The sequence below is a fragment of the Cheilinus undulatus genome, linkage group 6, assembly GCF_018320785.1.
Source record: "Cheilinus undulatus linkage group 6, ASM1832078v1, whole genome shotgun sequence".
Lineage (NCBI taxonomy): Eukaryota > Metazoa > Chordata > Actinopteri > Labriformes > Labridae > Cheilinus > Cheilinus undulatus.
The window spans coordinates 5,280,286-5,304,740 of NC_054870.1; the positions used below are offsets into that span (position 1 = coordinate 5,280,286).

The 24,455-nt window shown below is 39.6% G+C and overlaps 1 protein-coding gene across 1 annotated transcript in view; it reads left to right on the plus strand.

Annotated features, from left to right (window-relative positions):
- The window catches only part of shtn1 (shootin 1), a 78,417-nt gene that overhangs the window by 45,092 nt on the left and 8,870 nt on the right, over positions 1-24,455 (plus strand). Inside the window, exons 6-13 of the mRNA XM_041790045.1 lie at positions 2,509-2,606; positions 3,074-3,155; positions 8,527-8,621; positions 8,758-8,904; positions 13,718-13,871; positions 14,091-14,211; positions 16,741-16,823; positions 22,695-22,798. Of these exons, the coding sequence (XP_041645979.1) occupies positions 2,509-2,606; positions 3,074-3,155; positions 8,527-8,621; positions 8,758-8,904; positions 13,718-13,871; positions 14,091-14,211; positions 16,741-16,823; positions 22,695-22,798 (884 nt within the window). The remainder of the gene's footprint in view (positions 1-2,508; positions 2,607-3,073; positions 3,156-8,526; positions 8,622-8,757; positions 8,905-13,717; positions 13,872-14,090; positions 14,212-16,740; positions 16,824-22,694; positions 22,799-24,455) is intronic.

Sequence of the window (24,455 nt, forward strand, 5' to 3'; positions counted from 1 at the left end):
TGGAAGTCAAATTCCCTTTTCATATCCTCCATAGACATTTCGCAGAATCTTTATTACAACACTTTAAACCAGCTACCTGAATACTCAGGACTTTAAAACATTTAATTCAGCAAAAAGGAAGGCAAATTTCCAAGACTGTGTACACATTTTTAACAAGGATGGAAGAACTGCACATTCCACAATCCTTTGTGAATCAGTTCATTTATTGTTAAGGATGGTTTGTCAAGCTTTCAAACTGCCCTCCTTCCTAATTTCTTATCTTTGATGATGATTTCATTTATTAAATAAAAAACAAAACCCATCCAACCTAACTGGCCCTGTGTGGAAAAGCCATTGCCCCATAAACATAATAACGGGTTCTTCCACCCTTGGCAGCAAAAGCTGCAAGCAAGCATTTGTGAGAACTGTCAATGAGTCTTTCACATCACTGTGGAGGAATTTTGGCCCACTCTTTTTGCAGAATTGTCTTAATTCAGCCTCACTGGAGAGTTTTCCAGCATGAATGGCCTGTTTAAGATCAGCATCTCAATCAGATTTAAGTACCTTTTAAGCCATTCAGAGGTTGACTTGCTGGGTAGCTCCGCCCCTCTTCTCACATACCTCCTCGCGGATGTGCATGTCCACTGAATCGAATACTGACGGTGCCAAAGCTCTGGTGGAGTGATTTTGCTCCGCTTTTCCACTGAAATCAAAGGCTGGATTACAGGCAAGAAAACACTTTGTCTCAGCATGAACAAATTTAACATTGGACCGAACACTGCTGGTACCTCTGCAATTTTATCAACTTCTCACTGAGTTGTGAGGCACATGCGCACCTACTACAGTGGCCTCTGACCTGAGCCTTGATTGGCTGCAAGTACTAGCCTCCTCACTGGCTGGAGCATTGTCCCTTGCTGGTTTTCCTCAAGTGAGAGTGCACAAGGAGGTGTTGCAGAAGTGTGTTTTTCTGTTAGTTGGCTTCAATAACAAGACCCTGACAGGTTGTGTTGTTTTTGTGGGCATATGACACTTAAAACTAGAAAAGAACTCAGAGAGCGCAGACCTCCACCATTAGCCCTATCTCCCACTAGTGAAGAATCCTTTAATAACTTCCTGGATCCATCCCCATGTACCCCCCACCACAACATTTGCCGACTATTCCCTCCCCGGTGGGGTGGACACATGGTGAGACAAAGCATTGGCTTCGCTATGGGTGGACTGTCATGGGGGAAGCGTTGCCTGCCGGTGCCAACAGATGTACTGACAGTCTCACCCATGGGCTCACCGGACGACTGAAAGTCATGGCAGAGGGTGAATATTCCTCTATTCCTCCCAGGATTGTGAGTATTCTCGCTACAAATCGCTGTCTTTCTCTCTGTTATGCTCCGACTCGTCTCCTCGACCGGGCATGCGTCTTTCAAACTCTATAAACTCCAAAACTTTGAATAAGTTACCCATGTCCGCCATCTCCTGGTGTAAAGTGGTAACAGCGCAGAGCTCCCCCATTAGCCCTTTCTCCCAATAGTACAGAATCCTTAAAAAAAAAATCCTGGATCCAGACGGTGATCTGGATCACTCCCAAAATCTAATCAGTTCTTCCTTATGCCATTTCTGACATTTCCTGAAAATTTCATCAAAATCGATCCACAACTTTTTGAGTTATGTTGCTAACAAACTAGCAAACAAACAAACAAACAAACAAACCCATCCGATCACATAACCTCCTTGGTGGAGGTAATAAATTGCTTACTGCAGCTTTAAGGGATTTATTCATTCATCTGGCAGTAATCAGGACTGGGTGTGGACAGAGAAATTGCTCTAACTTTATAAAATATGTGGTTAATCTCATTTAAGCCATGATTTAACAAGGGGGCGATGACTTTTTCACATAGGGCCAGGTAGGTTTGGATGGCTTTGTTCTGTAATAAATAAAATCATCATTTAAAAAGTGACTTTTTTATGTACTCAGGTTATCTGTGACTAGGTTATCTGTAACTAAAATTAGAATCAGTTTGATGATCTGAAATATTTTAGTGTGACAAATATGGAAAAACAAGAAATCAAGGTGGGGGAAAATATACTTTCACCACACTGTCCCAATAGCAATTCATCTTTTGATTGTGATATAGAGATGTACAGAGTATAACTGTCACATTGGCATCAGCGGATAAACACACACAAAATTCAGACTTCGCCATCACCAAGGCATTTTGGATTTAAACCCTAGAGATAGTTGTGCTGGTGTGAAAATCCCAGTTAATCTGCAGTTTATAAAATACTTAAACCAGTCTGTCTAATCAGCACTAACCATGGCACATCTAATAAATCTCTTTTCTTCGCTGTTCTGATGCTCAGTTTGAACTTCAGCTCATCATCCTGACCATGTCTGCATGCCAAAATGTATTGGTTGCATACGATTGGCTCTCAAAACATGTGATTGGCTGATTAGATATTTGGCTCAATAATATGCTTGAAAAGTCAAATAAAATGAAGATGAATGTATTTAAAGTTGCTTTGATTCTGTTTCAGAGCTTCAGAGTAAGCTGGATCTCACACTGAAAGAGAAACATCAAGCTGTGTCAGATCTGGAGGCAGTCAGAGATCAACTGAAGCAAACCAGAGACGAGGTAGAAATCATTCTGTGTTATTGTATCATTCTAAACAGACTGGGAATGCCCCATCAGCCATTGTACATCTGCATCAAATTTGATAAAGGATGGGGATATGAAATAAGGTGGGAAGAGGAAAGAAAGAATTTTAAAAGCCCACAAACTTTATAGATTTGTGTTTTGATTTCAATTCATGTGGGTCCACCCTTATTGTGAATTAGTTTTAATCAAATAAGTAAACTGTTGAGGAATGTATTGAAATAAATGTTTGTGTTTTATGGAGAAAGATGTGTTAAGCTGGCACAGGAAATTCCTGTTACTTTGTCAAATGTCCTCATACCTACCTAAGTCTTTCTATAGATGTCTATAAAATTTAGTAGAGTATATCTAATTACTTATGATCAATTAATTACAGAGCCTTTCTAATCAATTGACAGCACTATTTTTTTTTAGTTATTGATTTTGTTCCACTTTTTTATTTGCAGCTGCTGAAGGAGAAACATGATAACACAGTTTTGATTGCTGAGACGCTGCAGCAGAAGAAACTGCTGGGCAAATATAACAGAGGTAAGGAAATACAAGTTTGGTAAATGCAGTCTTCATTTTCATGCTTTGTTCTATTTAGTCTTGTTTCTGATCTGGTGGATCAGGACAGGAAAGTGGGTCACAAATCCGTTTCCACAGGGAGGTCTATGTCTCTTTGTTCTATAGCATCTGTTCCATCTCAAGTCCAAACTGACGCACCTTTGGCTGACCAAGGTCAGCCTTATACATGGGTCTATACAGTTGCAAGAAAAAGTATGTGAACCCTTTGGGATTTCTTGGATTTCTGCATAAATTGGTCATAAAATGTGTTCTGATCTTCATCTAATTCACAACAATAGACAAACACAGTCTGCTTAAACTAATACCTTACAAAAAATTGTATATTTTCATGTTTTTATTGAACAAAACATGTGCACCCTGCACATTTACAGTGCAGGGTGGAAAAAGTATGTGAACCCCTAGGCTAATGACTTCTCCAAGAGCTAATTGGAGCCAGGAGTCAGCCAACCTGGAGTCCAATCAATGTGATGAGATTGGATGTGTTGGTTAAAGCTGCCCTTCCTTATAAAAAACACACACCTGTTTTGAATTTGCTGTTCTCAAGAAGCGTTGCCTAGTGTGAACTATGCCTAGCACAAAAGAGCTCTCAGAAGACCTACGATCAAGAATTATTCACTTGCATGAAGCTGGAAAGGGTTACAAAAGTATCTCTAAAAGCCTTGATGTTCATGTGTCCACAGTAAGACAGTCTGTCTACAAATGGAGAAGTTCAGCACTGTTGCTACTCTCCCTAGGCGTGGTCGTCCTGTAAAGATGACTACAAGAACACAGCACAGAATGCTCAATGAGGTAAAGAAGAATCCTAGAGTGTCAGCTGAAGACTTACAGAAATCTCTGGCACATGCTAACATTTGTGTTGATAAATCTACAATAAGTAAAACATTAAACAAGAATGGAGCTCATGGGAGGACACCACAGAGGAAGCCACTGCTGTCCAAAAAACACATTGCTGTACGTTTGAAGGTTGCAAAAGAGCACCTGGATGTTCCACAGCACTACTGGCAAAATATTCTGTGGACAGATGAAACCAAAATTGAGTTGCTTGGAAGGAACACACAATGCTATGTGTGGAGAAAAAAAGGCACAGCACACCAACATCAAAACCTCATCCCAGTTGTGAAATATGGTGGAGGGGCCATCATGGTTTGGGGCTGTTTTGCTGCCTCAGGGCCTGGATGGATTGCTGTCATTGACAGAAAAATGAATTCCCAAGTTTATCAAGACATTTTGCAGGAAAACTTAAGACCATCTGTCCACCAACAGAAGCTCAACAGAGGATGGGTGATGCAACAGGACAACGACCCAAAGCACAGAAGTAAATCAACAACAGAATGGCTTCAACAGAAGAAAATACGCCTTCTGGAGTGGCCAGTCAGAGTCCTGACCTCAACCCCGTAGAGATGCTGTGGCATGACCTCAAGAGAGTGATTCACACCAGACATCCCAATAATATATGTTACACTGAAACAGTTTTGTAAAGAGGAATAGTCCAAAATTCCTCCTGACCGTTGTGCAGGTCTGATCTGCAACTACAGGAAACGTTTGGTTGAGGTTATTGCTGCCAGAGGAGGGTCAACCAGTCATTAAATCCAGAGGTTCACATACTTTTTCCACCCTGCGCTGTGAATGTTTACATGTTTTGTTCAATAAAAACATGAAAACATATCATTTTTTTGCATGGTATTAGTTTAGCAGACTGTGTTTGTCTATTGTTGTGACTTAGATGAAGATCAGAAAACATTTTATGACCAATTTATGCAGAAATCCAAGAAATCCCAAAGGGTTCACATACTTTTTTCTTGCAACTGTATTTTTCTGACTGACTGACTGATGCTATTTTCAGAGCCATAGAACTGTGTCAGCAGAGGAGTAGCGATATCTAATGGCGGTTCATGGAGCATAGCTGACGCCATGCTCTGTTAACCTTGCAAAGCAGATGAATTTGCCAGACTTAATGTCTGCCATCAGGCAGGTCCATCTTAAAAAGCTTCAATCCACAACATTTGTGCTGAGCTGAATACTATTTGGAACAACCTGTGTCAGTTGAGGAGAATGGGGCAGTAGCGAAAGGCCTGGCTTTAGTTGCAGTCAAAGCCGTTTGCTATGACTACCTTCGTGGGATAATTACCTTGGATGTAGCTATAGCATAGTGTCAGTTTTACTCAAACTGGACCTCGTCTCTGTATGAATTAAAGAATAAAGTCAACACTAAAAGCTTTGCATGATGGGAAAGATGTTTTTGCTCTTCTGCTAGCATGCTTCAGCATGAGTCTGAGAGAGTTATGGGGAAAGGGTTACTTGTTGTGTGAGTGGTTGTATAGAACGGCTGCTGTGGAGTGACTAACCCAGACATAGCCACAGTGGCAGTTTTGTCAGAACCAGACAACAGTTCTTTATTAAAACAAGTGCAGAGAGCAACACTGAAAGCTTTTCATGACAAAAAAAAGATGTTTTCACTCTTTCTTCGGTCTGTTTCAGCACGGGTTTACAGTCGTTACAGGTGGGGTTTTCTGGTGTATCGAGTGCCACAGTAGCTATTAGCTTGGACACAGCTGTAGGAAAGTGTCTGTGTAATCAGACCTGGACCACATTTGTTTTTAAAACAAGAGCGAAGAGCCACACCAAAAGCTTGTTTTGTTATTTATGCACGTCTCCCGACCAGCCTTGGCATCAGTTTTATTCACCAGGTTGCTCCACCATGAACTATTCACAGCAGCGGTGGCCTGTCAGCTCAAGAGTGGCATTTTGCAGAACGCCATTTTTGTCTTGTCACTCAGGTTGGCCGGTCATTAATGTGACAGATAGAATGTCCCTCCAATTACCTTTCAAGAACTTTATTAAAAGTCCTGCCCTTTCCAGACACTTCCTATGGGAGCTTTCCCTTTGATTATGAAATACATCCATGCAGTAGATATACACTGCCTGGCCAAAAAAAAAGTCGCCACCAAAAAAAGGTCACACACTCTAATATTTTGTTGGACCGCCTTTAGCTTTGATTACAGCACGCATTGGCTGTGGCATTGTTTCGATAAGCTTCTGCAATGTCACAAGATTTATTTCCATCCAGTGTTGCATTAATTTTAATATTGATTATGGGAGAGTCTGACCACTGCGCAAAGCCTTCTCCAGCACATCCCAAAGATTCTCAATGGGGTTAACGTCTGGACTCTGTGGTGGCTAATCCATGTGTGAAAACGATGTCTCATGCTCCCTGAACCACTCTTTCACAATTTCAGCCCGATGAATCCTGGCATTGTCATCTTGGAATATGCCCGTGCCATTAGGGAAGAAAAAATCCATTGTTTAAGAAATGAGAAGTTACTCATTGCATCAGCTGGGTTAAATAACTTGGTGCCAGCTGAAAGATAATCGCCGATACAGTAATTATCCAATAGGAGGCTCGTACCTATTTGCTTAGTTAAATCCAGGTGGCAATTTTTTTTTTTTTTTGGCCAGGCAGTGTATAAAAACAGTCTATCGGGTTAATGCTCTGTCTAAAGCGCAAAGTAGGCAGAGCTACGCCTGTCCTCTGTCCAACAAGCATCCCAGATATTTGCATTCAGCCATATGCTAGGTTTTATCCTAGTCTTGTTTCGTTTAAAAACCTTAGGGTATGATTGAAAAAATTTAAGAAATTTGGGTCACAATTTTTTCTGAAGAAGGCGATGGTTAGTCCTGACAGTAGACCAGTTGAGAACCACTATTATAGAGGGCTGCTGTCATGAACACCTTAATAGCAATGCCATAAAATTACGGTATTAATGCATAAAAATTGAATTGCATGGTATTTTGCTATTCATGCACAATTTTTACAAGCTACTAAAGGGGGTAGAAGCTACATGCGGCTCACTGTAGAATCTTCCAGCAGCTACAGTGATATAGATAAAGGCTGACCTCTGCTTATTTGAAAGTCTCATTTCAATCATAAAAACTTAGAGACAGCTCAGTGGACAAGTCAATAAACCATCTATGATGGTATCAGAAATTTGCTTTTTACTCTGATTTTTTTATTTTCTTTACCATCCCAGTAGGTTACTTTTTACATGCCTCCACTCCAGGGACAGCCAAGGCCAGAGGCATAGTATTTGGGCTGTCAGACTGCTAATCTGTGCAATGAAATATCACTAAAACGCTTTCACGGATTTTATCAAAATTTTGATTTTCTCTAAACCAAGGATGATCTGATTATAATCAGGAGATTATAGGTCAAAGGTCAAGAGGATTGTGAATACAATATCTCAAGAACACCTTCCTTTGAGGGATTTCCTTCAAATTTTGCACAAGTGTTTTCTAAGACTGAAGGATTTCCTGATTAGATTTTTTTAGGCCAAAGGCAAAGCAGCTGTACTTATAGAGCACCATCCATACCAAAGGCAGTTTGCACTGCTGAATACAAGCTAAATCAAGGCTTTTGAAACTTCAAGTACGTGATATGAAGCAAAAACAAGAATACCAAATATATCAAAATATGAGACCAAAAAGGTATTTTAAAAGGTCAAAGGTCAATGGGCCGTACATTCATCCCTTGCTTGTGAATACAATAAAGAGTCTGAGTTAAAGGATTTTCTTTAGACTTTACACATTTGCTCACTCTCAGTCATGGACAGACTGATTTGACTTTGGAGGTCAAAGGTCAGTAATGAAGGTGGTTAGCTCTCACGGTCAGCTCTTGCTTTTATACCAGAAAACACCCCAGCCTTTCTTCCCGACCCACCACTGCACTTTCACTGTCGAACAGTTGGTATCCTACAGAGGCATATAATCACCAGGCAGTAGTTCTAGTTCATAGTAAATAGAAAGTCCTGATTTGTTTCTTTTTTTTTTCTTTTTTTTTAACAAAAGGTGGTTAAACATCAGGCGACAAACATTGGTGCAAATGGTACCATGATCTGCTACCATAAAGAAGGTAGAAGTCCATACACATTTGTTATTTTAATGTTACTTTACTTTTCAAACTATCCTCAGTTCCTGGGGTTGGCTTCACTGATATTTTTTGGTCTTGTGTTTTGCTTCATTTTTTAAAGTATTCCCTTCCAAGAGGACTCGTAGCACTAGCTCCTGCTGCCACTCTTTAAAGTGTCTTTTTGGAACAGGAGGCAAATTATCCTTAGCATACAAATTCTAAAGTAAAAGTATAACAAATAACAGTTTGATGATAAAACTTCTTAGCTGAACTGTAAAAACACAACTAGATATAAACTTCTGAAAAAGTGCACGCTGTCACGTTATCTGGGCGTTATTGTGTCATTTTTTACATGCACTCCGGCATGTTTACTCATGTAAAAGGGGGTCCAAGCATTGCCCAGCACTTTCTATTCTAATATTTTTGCAGTGTCTCAGTTTGCCGTGGAGGAGTTTGAAGTCTTACAGGACACCCTAAACCTGGAGCGGGACCTGAGGACAGAGGCAGAGAAGTTTGCCAGAGCGGTAATGTTTCACTGTTAACCCTCAATGTTGCTCTTTTAATCTGTGCCTCACAATTTTTATCCAGCTATAACAACGTGTGTCTACTCTGTTCTATGGTGGGGGTTTTATCTGCTGTCCTTCATGATCCTTTCTTTAGATGATGGTTGAGCAAAAGCAGTTAAAGAGACAGAGTCAGCTCCTGATGCAGAGCTCATCGCCCAGCCAAGCTCTACAGGAAGCCCTGAGCCAGGTCACCAGACTGACCAACGAGCTGGAGTCCCAGAGGCTGGAGCACCAGGACCAGGTCTGTATGAATTGGGCTCAATCACAGCTTTGACATCACACATTATAAAGCCCATTTCAGACCAAAGATTCAAAACGAGACGGTTTTAGAATGTTGCTGTTGAGAGTCGCAGCAGTCTGAACTGAGAAAGCAGGTTTTAGAACACTGCAAGCAGAGAAATAGATCTCCTTGTGAAAAGCGATAAAAGCAAATTCTGTCAGATGGTCGTGCTATTCATTTTATAGATAAAATCATCATTGATCCTCCTGATATAAACTTGTAATCACCATCACAGCATGGCATCGAAATTTCATGGCACATGTAAACACATGAATTCTTCGCTAGAGCAGTCTTGTTCTAAAGAAGATATATGCTGATAAGTATTAATTTTACAAATCTAACTCGTACAGCCTTCACTTTCTTATGGATTATCCCAGAAAGCACAGCGTTTCCTGCTTATGCACCCAAATAAAGGAAAGGCTTTTCCAAAGCCAGAGCCTTTTCCAAACAATGTTTCTATTTTCATTTTTCAAATTCATAATTTTCTTGGAAATAATTAGGGCTACATCTATTTTTTAAAGATTTAACACAGAAACTTCAGGCTGCCAAACTCCTGTCTCCTCCATCAGCTGCACATCAGGCTTAAATGTGCAGCTGACGAACTGAAGTTCCTGCGAAAAAACAAACAAAAAAAAGATTGGTGTGATCATTTCCAGATAATGGTAAACAAGAAAAAAAAAAGAAGAAAAAAAAGGTAAATAGATTACATTGTTTGAAAAGGCTCTCCTATTTCTATTGTGCACGGACAGGAAGTGCTGTGCTTTATGATGAGAAATTAAAGGTTGTATGAGCCAAATATGTCTGTGGAAAAGGATTTAGCAAGACCAATCTAGCAAAGCAATTTTTTTATGTGCTGTGAAATTGCACAGCTGCACTACGATGTTGATGACGAGGAGTAATCACTCTCATGCACCCGCATATAATATAAAGACATGATCATGTCGCCAAAACCACATCAAAACAGTGAATGTGCAGCACTATCCCTCCTGTAGAGACTGATTTATTGTGCACTAACTGACTGTGAGAGTCGCTGCCATGGAATCGTTGTCGTCTCCTTAAGTCGCAGCAGTGTGAACTGGGAGGTTTCAAGAACATCGCAGGGTGGAACGTTGCAAGTTTCAACTCGTCTCGTCGCGCATCTTTGGTCTGAACTGGACTAAGAAGCACATTCTTAACCTTCCAATTATGTAGTTCTTCAGAAAGTCAAAGTCAAACTGGAAGCCATGTTTCACCGGCCAAGTGTCTTCCTTAACTTTGATTTATTTTATTGCTGATGGTTCCAATTTCTTCAGTCTATACGTCTGACATTTGCAATAATGAAGTAAACTAGAAAAGCACTCAGAGAGCGCAGACCTCTGCCATGAGCCCTATCTCCCAATAGTGAAGAATCCTTCAATAACTTCCTGGATCCGTCCCCATGTGCCCCCCACCACAGCATTCGCTGATTACTCCCTCCCAGGTGGGGTAGAAACACAGTGAGGCAAAGCATTGACTTCGCTATGGGTGGACTGTCATGGCGGAAGCGTTGCCTGCCGGTGCCAAAAGATGCACTGACAGTCTCACCCATGGTCTCACCGGATGACTGGAAGTCATGGCAGATGGTGAATATTCCTCTATTCCTCCCAGCATTGTGAGTATTCTGGCTACAATTCACTGTCTTTCTCTCTGTTACGCTCCAACTCGTCTCCTTGACCGGGCGTGCGTCTTTCAAACTCTATAAACTTAAAACTTTGAATGGAAACACAGCCAAAAATGCTGCTGGGATTGAAGTTACTCATGTCCACCATCTCCTGGTGTGAAGTGATAACAGCGCAGAGCTCGGCCATTAGCCCTATCTCCCAATAGTACAGAATCCTTTAAAAAAATTCCTGGCTCCAGATGGTGATCCGGATCACTCTCAAAATCTAATCAGTTCTTCCTTATGCCATTTCTGACATTTCCTGAAAATTTCATCAAAATCCATCCACAACTTTTTGAGTTATGTTGCTAACAAACAAACAAACAAACAAACCCACCCGATCACATCACGTCCTTGGTGGAGGTAATGAAGACTATCCATAAGGTAACAGAGGTTAAAGGTCGAAAGTATTACTTTGTTTGCATTAAATATCCTGATTAAACATGACAGACAGTGGTCAAAGTTGCTCACTAGAAAAATAATGCTTAAACAGAAAGAAAAATTACATTTGTTTTCCATCTCTGGCTTTACATCCTAATGCTTCTAATCCATATTCATCAAAACAAGAATTATTTATCTGGTTAATTGCATAGATGGGGAGCGGGTGCTGAATAACCACAGGTCGTGCCAGTAAAACCTCGGGGTCTGACCTCCCAGATTAATAATTAAAAGCAGCAGCGTTGCCTCCAGCTCCCCCCACCTTCTCAGGCTCTGATGAAAACAATTAGAGCTGAGTGGGATCACTGATCTCTGCTGGTGCTGGGTGGAGGTGAGCCATACCCTTCATTTGAGGAACAATTAAAACACTGGTTAAGGAACCAGAGCTGGGAGCAGATGACTGAATGTCAGCTGGCAGCTGCCCACGTCTATTTATCAGAAATCATCAGAGGCCGACAAAACGCTGATGAGCTGCTGGTTTGTTAGGAGGGAAGCAGAATGCAAACAAATAAATCACACATGTATAGGACTTATTTTAAGGCTTTTATGCCTCCTCTTTTTAAGTGGGTGAGAGTTGAACCAGGACTGACTGCTTAGAGAACTATAGCCTCCATATGGGGCGGTTTTAGTGATTCTGAGGCCCCAACCAAAAGTTATACGAGGCCCTTCTCTACTTTGCTTAAATGACATATTCACTGATACCGCACTTCTCCAGATTAAGTACAAGTACTTACAACTGTGTACTCGCCAGTACTAAATAGAAGTGAATCAATTAGTCAGTGTATATCATACATTTATTGGTTGATAGATTATCCAGTCAGATTGATAGAAAGTTAAGTCATCGATCTACATCATCACCTTTAAGTAATGCTTTTATTTGAAATCCCCCCCTGCATGCCTGTTGATACTTTCTGCCCCAGCAGCATCTTCAACAAGCCAGCAGTAGCAGCAGTTTCTTAAAGTTTGTGGCTGAGGGAAAGAGAAAATCCTCTCCTCTCTCCTCTGTGTGGACTTATTTTAGACCAGTGGTTCACAATTGGGGGGGTTGGGACCCAAAAGTGGGTTAAAGGGAAGTTTTCTGTGGGTCGTGAATTAGTGTCTGGAAAAAATGGTGGAAAAAGTCTATGAAGAACATGAAACCATATAGTTTATTTTACGATGTTTTATTGTTATAATGGGTAAATTTAAATGTTTTATCAATATCTGGGCTGATTTATCTCCTTTTCTTGCAATAAAAATAGCTGCTTACCATGCTAATGAAGTAATTTCTCAGGCTCCCTGGAAAATTGGCTAAAAATTACACATTATCATAGGGAAAGGGGGTTGTACAACATGTCAGTTTTGTCCTGTCTCTTGTTCCCATTATAAATGATCTTCCATCCAAGATTTGCAACATATTTATTAACTTAAAGGGCTCATATTTTACCCTTTAAAGACAAGTTTATATTGGTCTCAGAGGTGCCCAAAACACATCCGTGATGTTTGTTGCTGAAAAAACACTCCAGTATTGGATTTTTGCACGTCTAAAAACACCCTGTGCCTGTGGCTTTAAATGTTAATGAACTGTCTGACTCCACCCCTGGCTCTTTCAGGAAATGGATGTGACTTAATAGATGTGGCTCTACTGATCTTCCTCTTAGCTGGCAGCTGAAAGGAGGATCTTTCCAAATGGGGAGGGCCAACTGAACCTGGGGGTGGGGCTAACTCCCCACATGACATCATGAGGGGAAAATCTGAGGACGGCTAGTTTCAGCACATATTTTCTGAAAAGTGGAGAAAGAGAAGGGGGGGGGGGTTTCTCTGATTCTTTGGGGGATTGTGGACAGGCCAGAGGCACATATTTTTGTTAGAAAAGCCTGAAAAAGTGTGTTTTGCGCAATATGTGACCTTTAATGTGCATTGTTGAAAATTTTTTAAAAATTGGGTCATGATTTGTCTTCAAAGATATAGGTGTTTCCTGAGGCTAAACCAGTTGAACCACTTTTTAATACAGAGAGTACAACAGGGCGGGAGTCTGGTCCTAATTTCCTGACTTTGTCTTTATTTTTATCAGTTTATGAGGTCTTGATATGGCTGAAGTAGTCCGAGCGTTGTCTGATACAGACAAGTCTGTTAGCCCTGATGAAGACTGACTTGGTCAAAACATGTTGACCATTATTATAAAGGCTTTTAAAGTATTTCTCTCCTCATTTTCTACATTTTTCATGAGTCCCTGGTTCCCTGTTTTATGCACTTTGAGTACATTATTTACTTTAAATACTCATCTTCATGTTTAAATATTTTTTGATGTATACTTCATTTAGTGCTTATATTTGCCTGTGCTGTGAAGCCCTTTTATTCATAAAGCCTAACCTAATCATTAGGCCAGTTGGTTTCAGATTGTCTAACTTCACAAACCACCTCCTAATAGGAAATAATGACCCACATGTCCGACATTTTTTAACCACTTACGTTTATCCAGTTAGAGATATTGCAGTTTGGATCTTAGATGGAACAAACCATATGATCAAACCAAAGAGACAGGTTTAAAAGCACATCATGGAGCACTAGTGGTCTAGTGGTTCTTGTTCACACACCCTATGTAAGGCTGGCAAATTCACTGTAAGCTTGGTCATGACTGATGGAGGCCATGAAATAATACATGTTTTTGTTCCTCAGATGAAGCAGATGGAGGACAGGCTGACGGGCTGTGAGGCTCAGAAGGAGCTCACAGCATTGAGACGTAAACTGGAGCTCATGGAGGATGAGAAGACGGACTACCGGGATAAATGCTCCAAGGCTGAAATAGAGGTCAAAGATCTACGCTTCACAGGTGAAGATGTTTTCCTAACTATAAGGATGTGACACTCTTTGAGATTTTACACCATTTTCTACAGAGGGCAATCCTAACAGGCTCCATACAGTGTGTCCGTGAGACTCTCCCGAGGTCTTTTGTCCTCGTAGAAGACCGTTAGCTCTTCTTAGCAGTCTCCCCTTCTGTTTGTGGTGATGTTGTGTTTTTTTACTCTGTCTGTTATGATTCATTGGCCAGTTGAAGAGCTTCAGAAGAAACTTCAGGCAGCTACCAATCCTCCTCCAGCTCCAGCACCTCCACCTCCCCCACCGCCTCCTCCTCCCCCAGCTCCAGCACCCCCGGCCTCCAACCCACTCAGGTTTGATCATAGAGCAAAGAATTATTTAGCTCTGCTGTATTTTTGCCATACATTTATAAATTAAAAGATTAACCTGTTTTTCTGGCAGTTAGAAAATATGAACGCCGTCTGAATTCAGATTTCAGTGTTACTGACGTTTCTGTCAGGAAATACTGACATCCACTAAAGATTAAAAACAATGTATTTAACTGAGGCTAGGGTTTATTGTGATGGGATTTAGCCCCCAAAATTAATTCATTAATTTTTACAATCAGTTTAGTTACGTGATAATTTGTTGTGAAGGTTCCCGGTTCAAATCCTGGTCAGGTGCAGCCTTTATGTGTGGAGTTTGCATGTTCCAGACTTCAGACCCTCCCACAGAACAGAGTCATATTTGTTAACTGAAGACTCTAAATTGCCCGTAGGTGAGTGTGCCTGATTGTTTGTCTTTAGATATCAGCCCTGTGATTGGCTGGTGACCAGTCCAGGGTGTATACTGCCTCTTGCCCAGTGACAGCTAGGATGGGCTCCAGCCCCCCTGCAACCCCAAACAAGATAAGCAGTGATGGATGGATGGATGGATATTTTGTTGTTATAGATAAACTATACTTAAGCTTGCATAGCGGGAAAGCTGGAGGCTCAGTGTAGCATTTCTACCTCTTTACAGTGATATATAATAAGTACAGTACACTACTCCTAAATGGCACATTTCACTTTAAAAAGATTACGGACAGCTCAGTGGAGAAGTCAAAAGTCATCTTCACCTTGTGATATTAAGAGAGAAACAATGGGAAATGACAAAAAAAGGAGCAAAAGGCCATCTGCTTGAAGAACTATAACCATTATAGGGAACTCACCACTAGGTCATTAGCGCTTCTCTCATTAACTTTTCTGTCCATAGCAAATTCTTTTTTCTGCAGTTAAGTTAGTGACGTCTTTATTCCCTTTCAGAAGATAATCAGCTACCTAAGCTTAGTACATAGTAAAAAATTCCAAAGTAAAATCATAACAGGAAGAGTTTGATGAGAAAATCTCTTTAAGTGAACCTTCACTCACACAAGCGACTAAACATCAACCTCTGAAAGGTGTAAATGCCATCTCATTAACCAGGCGTCACTGGACATCAGTGACTGTGTTTATGTGGACTTGAGAGTCCCGCTTATAAGTCATATGCTGGTTTCGATCATATTTGGGATACTGTGTTTATATGTGCACAGAGAAACCTGGTTATTCATATCCCTGTAGACAGAAAAAATCCTGGTAGCCTGCTTTCTGATCACTGCATCTTATTCGTGCAGCTGTCTGTGATTTTATGTTTACAACAAAAGCAGTGGCATTTTTTTTAAAAATCTGCAAAAAAAAAAGACCACGGAATTATTTGGACTTAATACTATTAAATGCCAGTTGTCACGTTTAAGATATGGTATTTACCTTTTTCCAGTAATATTCAAATTCTTAAAAATATGAGGCAATTGTAAATATTATCAATCACAAAGAAAATTTAGCCTAGACTCCATGAAAGAGATCAGCAATCCAGCAAGTAAATTCATTCACTAAATAACACCCAGAAACAGCTTCAGATTCAAAGTATTATGCTAAAACATAAGTAGCTCAAGCTTTTATTTTGGAAAGAATACTGTAAGAGCCATGGTATCTTCCTTTCAGTCCTGGGACTTCTTGACAAACTTAGCAGGATGCCAGTTTCAGCTCACGGTGCTCTAAACTCTCACTCGTAGTGTGAACGGTCAGTCTCTGGCTCCACAGCAAACTACATCCACATTTTGTAATGGCTAACTTCAATTACACAATATAATATATATATAATATGTAATATATAATAATATAATATATAATATAATATAATAACTTAAGCATTTATCTAGATCTGAGCATGTTTAGACACAATATTGCCTTCAGATTACTTTAATCCACTGACTAATCTGTCACACACACCGTACCCTGCTTCTTTCTTTCTGGGCAGAAGCAGAGCAGATGTCCCTCCGCCACACATCCAACATATTTCAAAATATCTGAAGTTAAATGAACAGTTTTGTCAAAGTCGTGCCCGCACAGTTAGTCTGCAGCTGTCAGGAAACATTACAGCGTGCACATGCACAGTTTCCCGTTTTCTTTTGGAGTTCTCCAGGTAGCAAAGCTGGGTATCTCAAAACCAGGATACTGGCATATCCCAGTTTCTAAATCTGAAGTTGTACTGAGGTTACTGAAGTTATACTGAAGTTATACATGTAAACACAGTTATTCAGTCATTTTGTATGTACACTTTGAAGCTGTCTCTTTGCTCCTAGTCCTGGTTTCAGACCACATTGGTGTAGCAGTGCAGCACTCCTTTAAATTTTCAAAGTAAAGGTCAGCATCATCAAATATGTCTCTTGGACTTCATTTGATTCACTAGTAAACACACTGGTTACAGTTCATTGACATTGTCAGTATGGGCCATTAGCATTATTTCTGTCTAGTATTTTCATGATTCTGGTTGGTTTAAGGTGAAAGCAGCTACCTGAATCATAACCAATCTTGTTTCCCTTGTAGTTCACTGTTGTCGTTGATCCGAAAGAGAAGAGATGTTAGTGCTGAAATCCCACTGGAGGTCAAAGACTCCGCCAAGACACCAGGTATGAACATCTATTATCTGACTCTGATAGCTGTCTGTGTTTGATGTTCCCCAGGTTTGCACCAGTACTAATACAGTGTACAGTTATTTCTCTAGTCCCAGCAGTCCAAGAATTACTGTAGGGAAATGTCATCGTCATACTGAACAACACAAGGGACTTTACTGGATAATCCAAATCTATTTTGGTGCTATTTCAGTCCCTTTCAACCACTTAAACTCAATGCATGTCATTTAGGCTAATAATCTCATATTCTAGTTTGTTCAAGCATTTATTATTGCAACGTAACATGTTTGGCGTCAGGCTCCAACTTCATCACTCCTCACAGATTTTTACATACAGAATTTTAGGAGTGTCAAGATAACACCTTAAACCCCCAGTCAGAGCCAACAGGTGGATACTGGGGTGGAGGTGGGTTGAAAGCGAGAGCACAGAGTTGATCCAGGCAGCAGAGGAAGAGACCGGAAATCTTGCAGCTGAAATAGACCACTGATTTAGGCGGATGTGAGTCATGTGATTTGATTAAGATGCAGGTGTGAATCATTGTGCTAGAGATTATCGACAAAAATAACTCGCCAGCTTCGTTTCATAATCATAAAAGTAATTTCAGACATAAAACTCATGTTTGATGCATCACTATAATGACTTCATCTTAAGGCCCCTTGGACTTGAACAGGGGTGTCAAACTCAATAACAGCTGGGGCCGGATTCTGAATTTAGGTCTAATCTGAGGGCCTAACAGGGTCAACAGTCAATCATAAACTGTCAATCTCATTTTTACCAGTGATAAATTATGGGCAAAAAAACAACCCTTTTGAGCTTAAAAAAGTCAAAATGATAAGTTTAAGAGCTCAAACTGAGAAAAGAAAAATAAATCTATGTGTTCAAAAGGTCAAAATACATTATTAAAAGTCAATAGAATGTTTATAAAAAACAAATATATGAGATAGAAAGTCAAAATCATGAGTTTAAAATGTCAAAATATCAGTTCAAATTATACATTTTGAGTCTAAAAGGTAAAAATACGAGATTAAAAGTCAAGTAAGGAGTTGGAAGGTCAAAATATGAGATTCAATTTGAAATATTCAGTTAAAAAGATCAAAATATGATTTAAAATGTAATATTTTGAATCCTAAAAGGTCAAAATATGTGATAAAATTCAAAAATATTAATTTAAAATATTTATTTAAAATGAAATAAAAAGTCAAAATCATAGGATTAAGTCGTAATCCTGAGATGCAACATTGAAAGTATGAAATGAAAACAAATAATTTTTTTCCACATATTCCTGACTTTTTATCTGATAATTTTTACTCTTTACTTTTTCAGTTTTTTTTTTATGACTTAAGAATATATCAAATCATCATTGTTAAATTTACATTTTTATTGTGGAGGGAATCTGCAGACCTCATACGGGTCACCCAGTTATAATAGAAATAAGATATGATCATGCCGGCCGGGTACAACTGTACCACGGGCCGGATTTGGCCCCTGGGCCTTGAGTTTGACAACCCTGGACTAAAGCTCCTCTAATTTGTTCAGACGCCCAATATTTACCTTTGACATAGGCAGGTTTTTATAGCCATATTATTGGATGTCATGCTGATGACATCGTGCGTTGCACTACTTAATGCACTGAACCCACGTCAGGGGAAATAAAACTGGTGTAGGGTCAGGACAGACATTTTGACATCATATGCAAAATGTCTGTAGTAAAGTGGTTTTGTATTATTTCTGGGTTCATATACATAAAAGCTTATCTTAATTTTTTTCAAGGGAATTTTAAAAAAGTGGCTTAAATATTTTAATAAACCACCTAAAGATGAATGAAAATGAAAAACAGCTGAAAAGCGTTTTCAAAAAGACATCAATCTGAGAGCCCAATGTCAGAAGGTTTGGCTGCAGCTGTGCAAATCTTTATAGCTTTTTTCCTCATGTTTGATGAGTGCTGTTTTTCAAAGAGACCCGGATGCATTTTCCTCTATTAAGAAAAAAAGGGTGCTTATCTGTGGTTTTTACTTTCTGAATTAAAATAACTCACTTCAGTATGGAAGTATTCCGCTTAATTTTGTAGACAAATGATCTAGTGTGTTCAGAGGAAGATGGGAATTCTTTATTATTGTTCACATTCTGTAACTTGTACACATTCAAATCAAACACACATTGCATCTTTTCTCTTTTTGGTATGATGTTTGTCCTTTTCTAGCGTTAATTCTCTTTAAAGCTGCTCTTTCTCCTGGCTGCCACTGAAGAACAACCTCTGAATCCTGTTTTCCCTTATGATGTATCCCTTTTCTTGTCTTTCACAAATGAAGTTGTTTTTGTGCTAAAGGACAAGTGCTGTTGCAGGTGGTGCATTAGAAATCCAAATTCCGACATCCATCGCGGCCCATTAGGTCAGCATGTTAAATTCTTCAATTTGTGCAAACAAAAGGGAAGCCTTGACTCAGTGGAGCAGGTTGGGCATTCATGTTGACTGAACAAGGGACCTTAATTTGTTAAACAGTTTTTGAATATATGAGGCCTGAATTGAGCATTATGCACGGGTTTGTTGGAATAAGGAACAGTGCTGAATGGGTTTAACCCAAGGATCTTTGACTTAGACACCAGAATAACAATCTTTAGCTATTTCTTTAACATGAAATCTTTTTGTGTGCCGTTTAAAGATGTTTTACTGTTAATAGTTTCTTTGTGTATTCCACTGAGTGTTCTATGTTAGAAAATTAAACTATTCACATTCATTTCTGCAGAATACTTTTTTTCCATCTCTCTTGAACTTTGAAATCTCTGCTGGCTTCACTGAACTTTTGGATTAAAAATAGCTTAAGATATTTGTGCGTTGACAAAGAGAAACCAAATTCATAGCAGAACGTCTCTGGTATAGTCACTATTCTAAAGGCTTTGAATCCTGCAGGTGTGGCTTTGAAAATTTGAAAATTATTTTTTATGACTTAAACCTAACCTATCTTTCTCTATGCTGTTAAGGAATGTTATTTTAATTTTGACGAAGGCTGTCTTTTCTTTTCATTGTGTTTCAAAAGGAATACTCTGTTTTTCTTAAGGTGAGATGCACATGGACTGAGTGGATTTTTTCTTCAACCGTTTTTATGTATATGTATATCTAGCTAGATGGAAGCCTCTCCTAATGTTGCTTTCACATCAAGGTTTTTGAAAACTCCAAGTGAGATTTCATGTGTTTTACACTGACGAGTCTTCCGTTGAGCCACTCAGCCATAAAGCTGAAAACGATGGAGGGCTCAGTCAGTGACCACCAGGTTCTCTGTCACCTCTCTTACTAGGGCTCCTCTCCTCCCAAAAGCTCAGTTTGGCCTGGCGACCTGGTTGTGCCAAACTTCCTCCATTTGAATACTATAGAGGCCACTGAGCTCTTGGGAACTTTCAGTGCAGCAGAAAGTTTTTTGGTAGCCTTCCCCAGATCTGTGCCTGTCAACAATCCTGTCTCTGAGCTCTGCAGGCAGTTCCTTTGACTTCATGGCTTGATTTCTGCTCTAAGGGTGCATTCACACCAAAGCTGTTTGTCCGCTTTAAACAAACTCTGGTCTGGTCTGGTTTTAGTACATTTGGTGTGGTGTGAAAGCTCATGCAAACTCTGGTGCAGGCCAAACAAGTGGACCCTTGCTTGAAAACAGGGAGTCTTGGTTCGCTTCAGAACGAGCCCTGGTGCGGTTCGTTTGAGATGTGAAAGTAAAGCGGACCAACTTGTGAACCAAAGGCATAAGGTGGCACAAAACGTAATAATTTACAGATTTATGTACGTGATTTAATACACTCAATTACATGTCAGTACCTCGCAAGGCGTCTGTGTAGCCATAGGAACACACTGTAGTCTCTCACTCACATCTTGGCTCGCCTTTTTCTTCGGTACCGATTCATTCGTCTTTTTTTAAGAACGACATGCTGGACAACTCGCTGCTTCACTGACTGCTCATAACACCCCAAAACAAAAGCAGAAATCCCAAGACAAATTTGGTGTTTTTACATTGTTTATGTGGGGAAAAAAAGACCGATGTATTCCCAGTTATGTCCTCTTCTGCGTCTCCTTTTCTTCTTTGCTGTTCTTTATTTGGAACAACAGCGCCACAGTCCTATGGTTAGGTTCGTTTGACAAAGGGCAATGTGAATGCGAACAAAACTATAGGAAAATGCAACAATGTTGCAATTTCCATTCCAAAACAGACTGAGTCCCCTGGATTATCAGGTGTGAAAAAAACCTAATATATGCATTGTCATCTTTGAGAGAGGTGTGTGCCTTTCCAAACATGTCCAAAACAGATCATTTACCACAGGTGGATTTAAATCAAGGTGTAACAACATCTCAGTAAAGATCCAAAGAAATGGGAGGAACCTGAGCTAAATTTACAGGGTCTTTGTAAAGGGTCTGAATACTTACATGAATGTGATATTTCAGTGTGTTTTTTTTTTTTTTTTTTTTTTTTTAAAGATTTATTTTTGGCCTTTTTCGTGCCTTTATTAGAGAGAGGACAGTGGATAGAGTCGGAAACAGGGAAGAGAGCAGGGAGAGACATGCAGGAAATAGTGCCACGGGCCAGATTCGAACCTGGGTCGCCTGCTTATATGGTGCGCGCCTTAACCACTCGACTACCGGCGCATCTCAGTGTTTTGTTTTGTTTTGGTTTTTTTTTAAATCAAATTTGCAAACATTATAAGTTTCATTATTTGTCATGATGAGTGTAGATTAACGGGAGAATAAGAATTCAAAAGATTGTAAATGATAAAACTGAAAATACTGAACGGGGTCTGAATATTTACTGAAATATTTATATAGAGAGAAATAAATCTTTGAATAAACAGTGTATTTTCTAAACAGTGAACCACTGGTTTAGTTTCATAGGTAGTTTCCACTTAACGAGGGAGAAAAGCTGTTTAAAGTGGCCTTGCTGGGAGTGATCCCTGAAAACTTTGTGAGAAGCTTGTAGCAAAAATCAGGGAGGCCACTTTTAACAGCTTTTCTCCCTCATTATGTGAAACTTATTCATGAAACAAAAACATTGTCTTACTGTTTAGTAAAAACACTGCATGAAGTGCAGTTTTTAATGAAGAGTCAAAAAAAGAAGTAATCAGCAGCAGCTCAGCTCTACTTGCTATATTTTGTTACTGTTTTGATTAAGACCCCCCTGGCAGTGGAATTTACATCGTGTGTGTTTAAATAAGCATGAAGGGTTGTTAATTTCTTTTTTGAAAGCATATAGCTTTGAAAGGTTGTTCAAAACTCTGCAAAATTTCTTCAGATAAAATCCTTTGTTTTATTTTGAACTAGTGTCTGAGATACTGGTTATTGAACATAATGCAACATGGTGATGAACCCTCATCCTTAGCAGTGGTTTCTCTCCTTTTTTTCTCGTTTTTGAAAAGAACCTTGTGTAACCTAGTGGATGGAAAACATGCATAAATTGACATTCTCTTTTGAGTTTATAGAAACATTATTTAACGCTGTCACACATTTGAATGGAAACTCTTATTTTGTTTCTCTCCTGTTTCTCTCCTGTCTCTCGCTCCTGTACCAGGAGGAAAAGTCAGTATTTCTGATTTAATTAAGAGGAAACAGTCTGGAGTTCCCTGCAAAAAAACTTTATTAACTGGTCCTGTGGGCTTTCAAAGCTTTTACATCCAAATGAGCTTTATTTCAAGTGCAGGGCTAATGATGCCTGTGAATTAGACGGTGGCGGCTCCCTCTCAAAATCATTTAAACTCACTTTGGTTCTTGGCACAGTTTCCCCGATCGGCTGACTCCCATGTTGAAGTCACTGCTGCTAAACGTGTGACTGTTTCTGAAAATGACAACTAAAGCTTTGGGTTTGATGATGTCTCTCTCTTGCTATGTGTTCCTCTCAGAGGTGGACGTCAGGCAGCAGGCCGTTGATGAAATGATGCAAAGGATCAAGAAAGGTGTTCGGCTTCGGCCTGTCGGTCAATCACCCACCAGGACCAGAAGACAGGTAAAACAGGTTCTTTCTAAATGATTTAAGTCTTTAAAAAAACGTAGCCTCAGTGAAAGAATGAAAATATAGATACAGTAGGGTTTATGAGGATAAAAACTTGTGTAAATGGTTTCAAACATTTCTGATGTTAGTGACATTGACAAATATTGGCTGTCCTCACACGGCACACAGTAAAGTGGTTGTTTTAAAAAAGATATTAATGAGCTATAGTAGACATTCCTATCTGCTTTACTAGACCAATAGTGATGTTCAGTAGTTTACTGATGCTTCAGCGTGACTATGGGCCTTTAATTGTTCCCTTGAATGTTTTGATGGAAGATGTTAAAAAAGGAATTTTCCAGATATGAATATAGTGATTGTAACTTGCATCCCTAGTTGGGCTAACCTAGCATGCCAGAAGGATTTGTTTCACATCCATTTGGAAAACCACTCATATACAGCGTTTGGGAAAGGGAAGAGCCTTTGTAAAAAAAATCAGAGGGTGATTGGATCAACGTTCTGTCTGTCACATCTTTGTAGGCCAATCAGAGCAACAAAACACATGACATAGCCACCAGCGAGCTGCACCCCTATGGCAGGAGTAAACTCCATTAGAGCTGCATAACGCGAACCATGGCGACTGTAGACATGTCAGTACATGACTTTTGTTGTTTTTGAAAAGAAAACAACTCACTGCTGTTCTTTGTTTTTCATTTAACGAAGAAACGTCATCAAGTTCTGATAAAACTGGCACTTCAGCAGCATCCACGCTAATGCCTTCAGCCATAAATGCACCGACCTCTTGTCACTGCTTGTTTACGTCACGACTCTGCCGCGCCCAAAAGTACTGCCCCTCGTCGTTGATTGGTCCTGTCACTTTCTAACCGGGCCCAAACGGTTCAGACGGAAGCTTTCAAGATGGATTCATCAGTGAGAAAGACAGAAATGGGTGTATCCATCTGCTTTGCAAGATGGAAATATCCTGTGCATGAAAGCTTGGCTAAATGTTGATTTTTTTTATTTTTCCAGACTTAATAAGTGTAAGTGCCTGAGCTGTTTTGTTACACAATCCCGAAATTGTGCTGAAAAGCCTTCTTGAAAATATGTCACATTGATATGTCAATGTATATTATATTAATATGTCGTTTGTCTCAATAATTGACATTTCTATTAAATCTTTCTTTGTGATATTTATTCTTTTTTCAAGAATATAGCTCTCACTTTTCTCCTGCAATATACTTTATTACCTCCGCCAAGGAGGTTATGTGATTGTTTGGGTTTGTTTGTTTGTTTGTTAGCAACATAACTCAAAAAGTTGTGGACGGATTTTGATGACATTTTCAGGAAATGTCAGAAATGGCATAAGAAAGAACTGATTAGATTTTTGGAGTGATCCGGATCACCGTCTGGATCCAGGAATTTTTTTAAGTATTCTGTACTATTGGGAGATAGGGCTAATGGTGGAGCTCTGCGCTGTTACCACTTTACACCAGGAGATGACGGACATGAGTAACTTCAATCCCAATAGCATTTTGGGTGTGTTTCTATTCAAAGTTGTGAAGTTTATAGAGTTTGAAAAAGCACGCCCGGTTGAGGAGACGAGTTGGGCGTAACAGAGAGAAAGACAGCGAATTGTAGCGAGAATACTCACAATGCTGGGAGGAATAGAGGAATA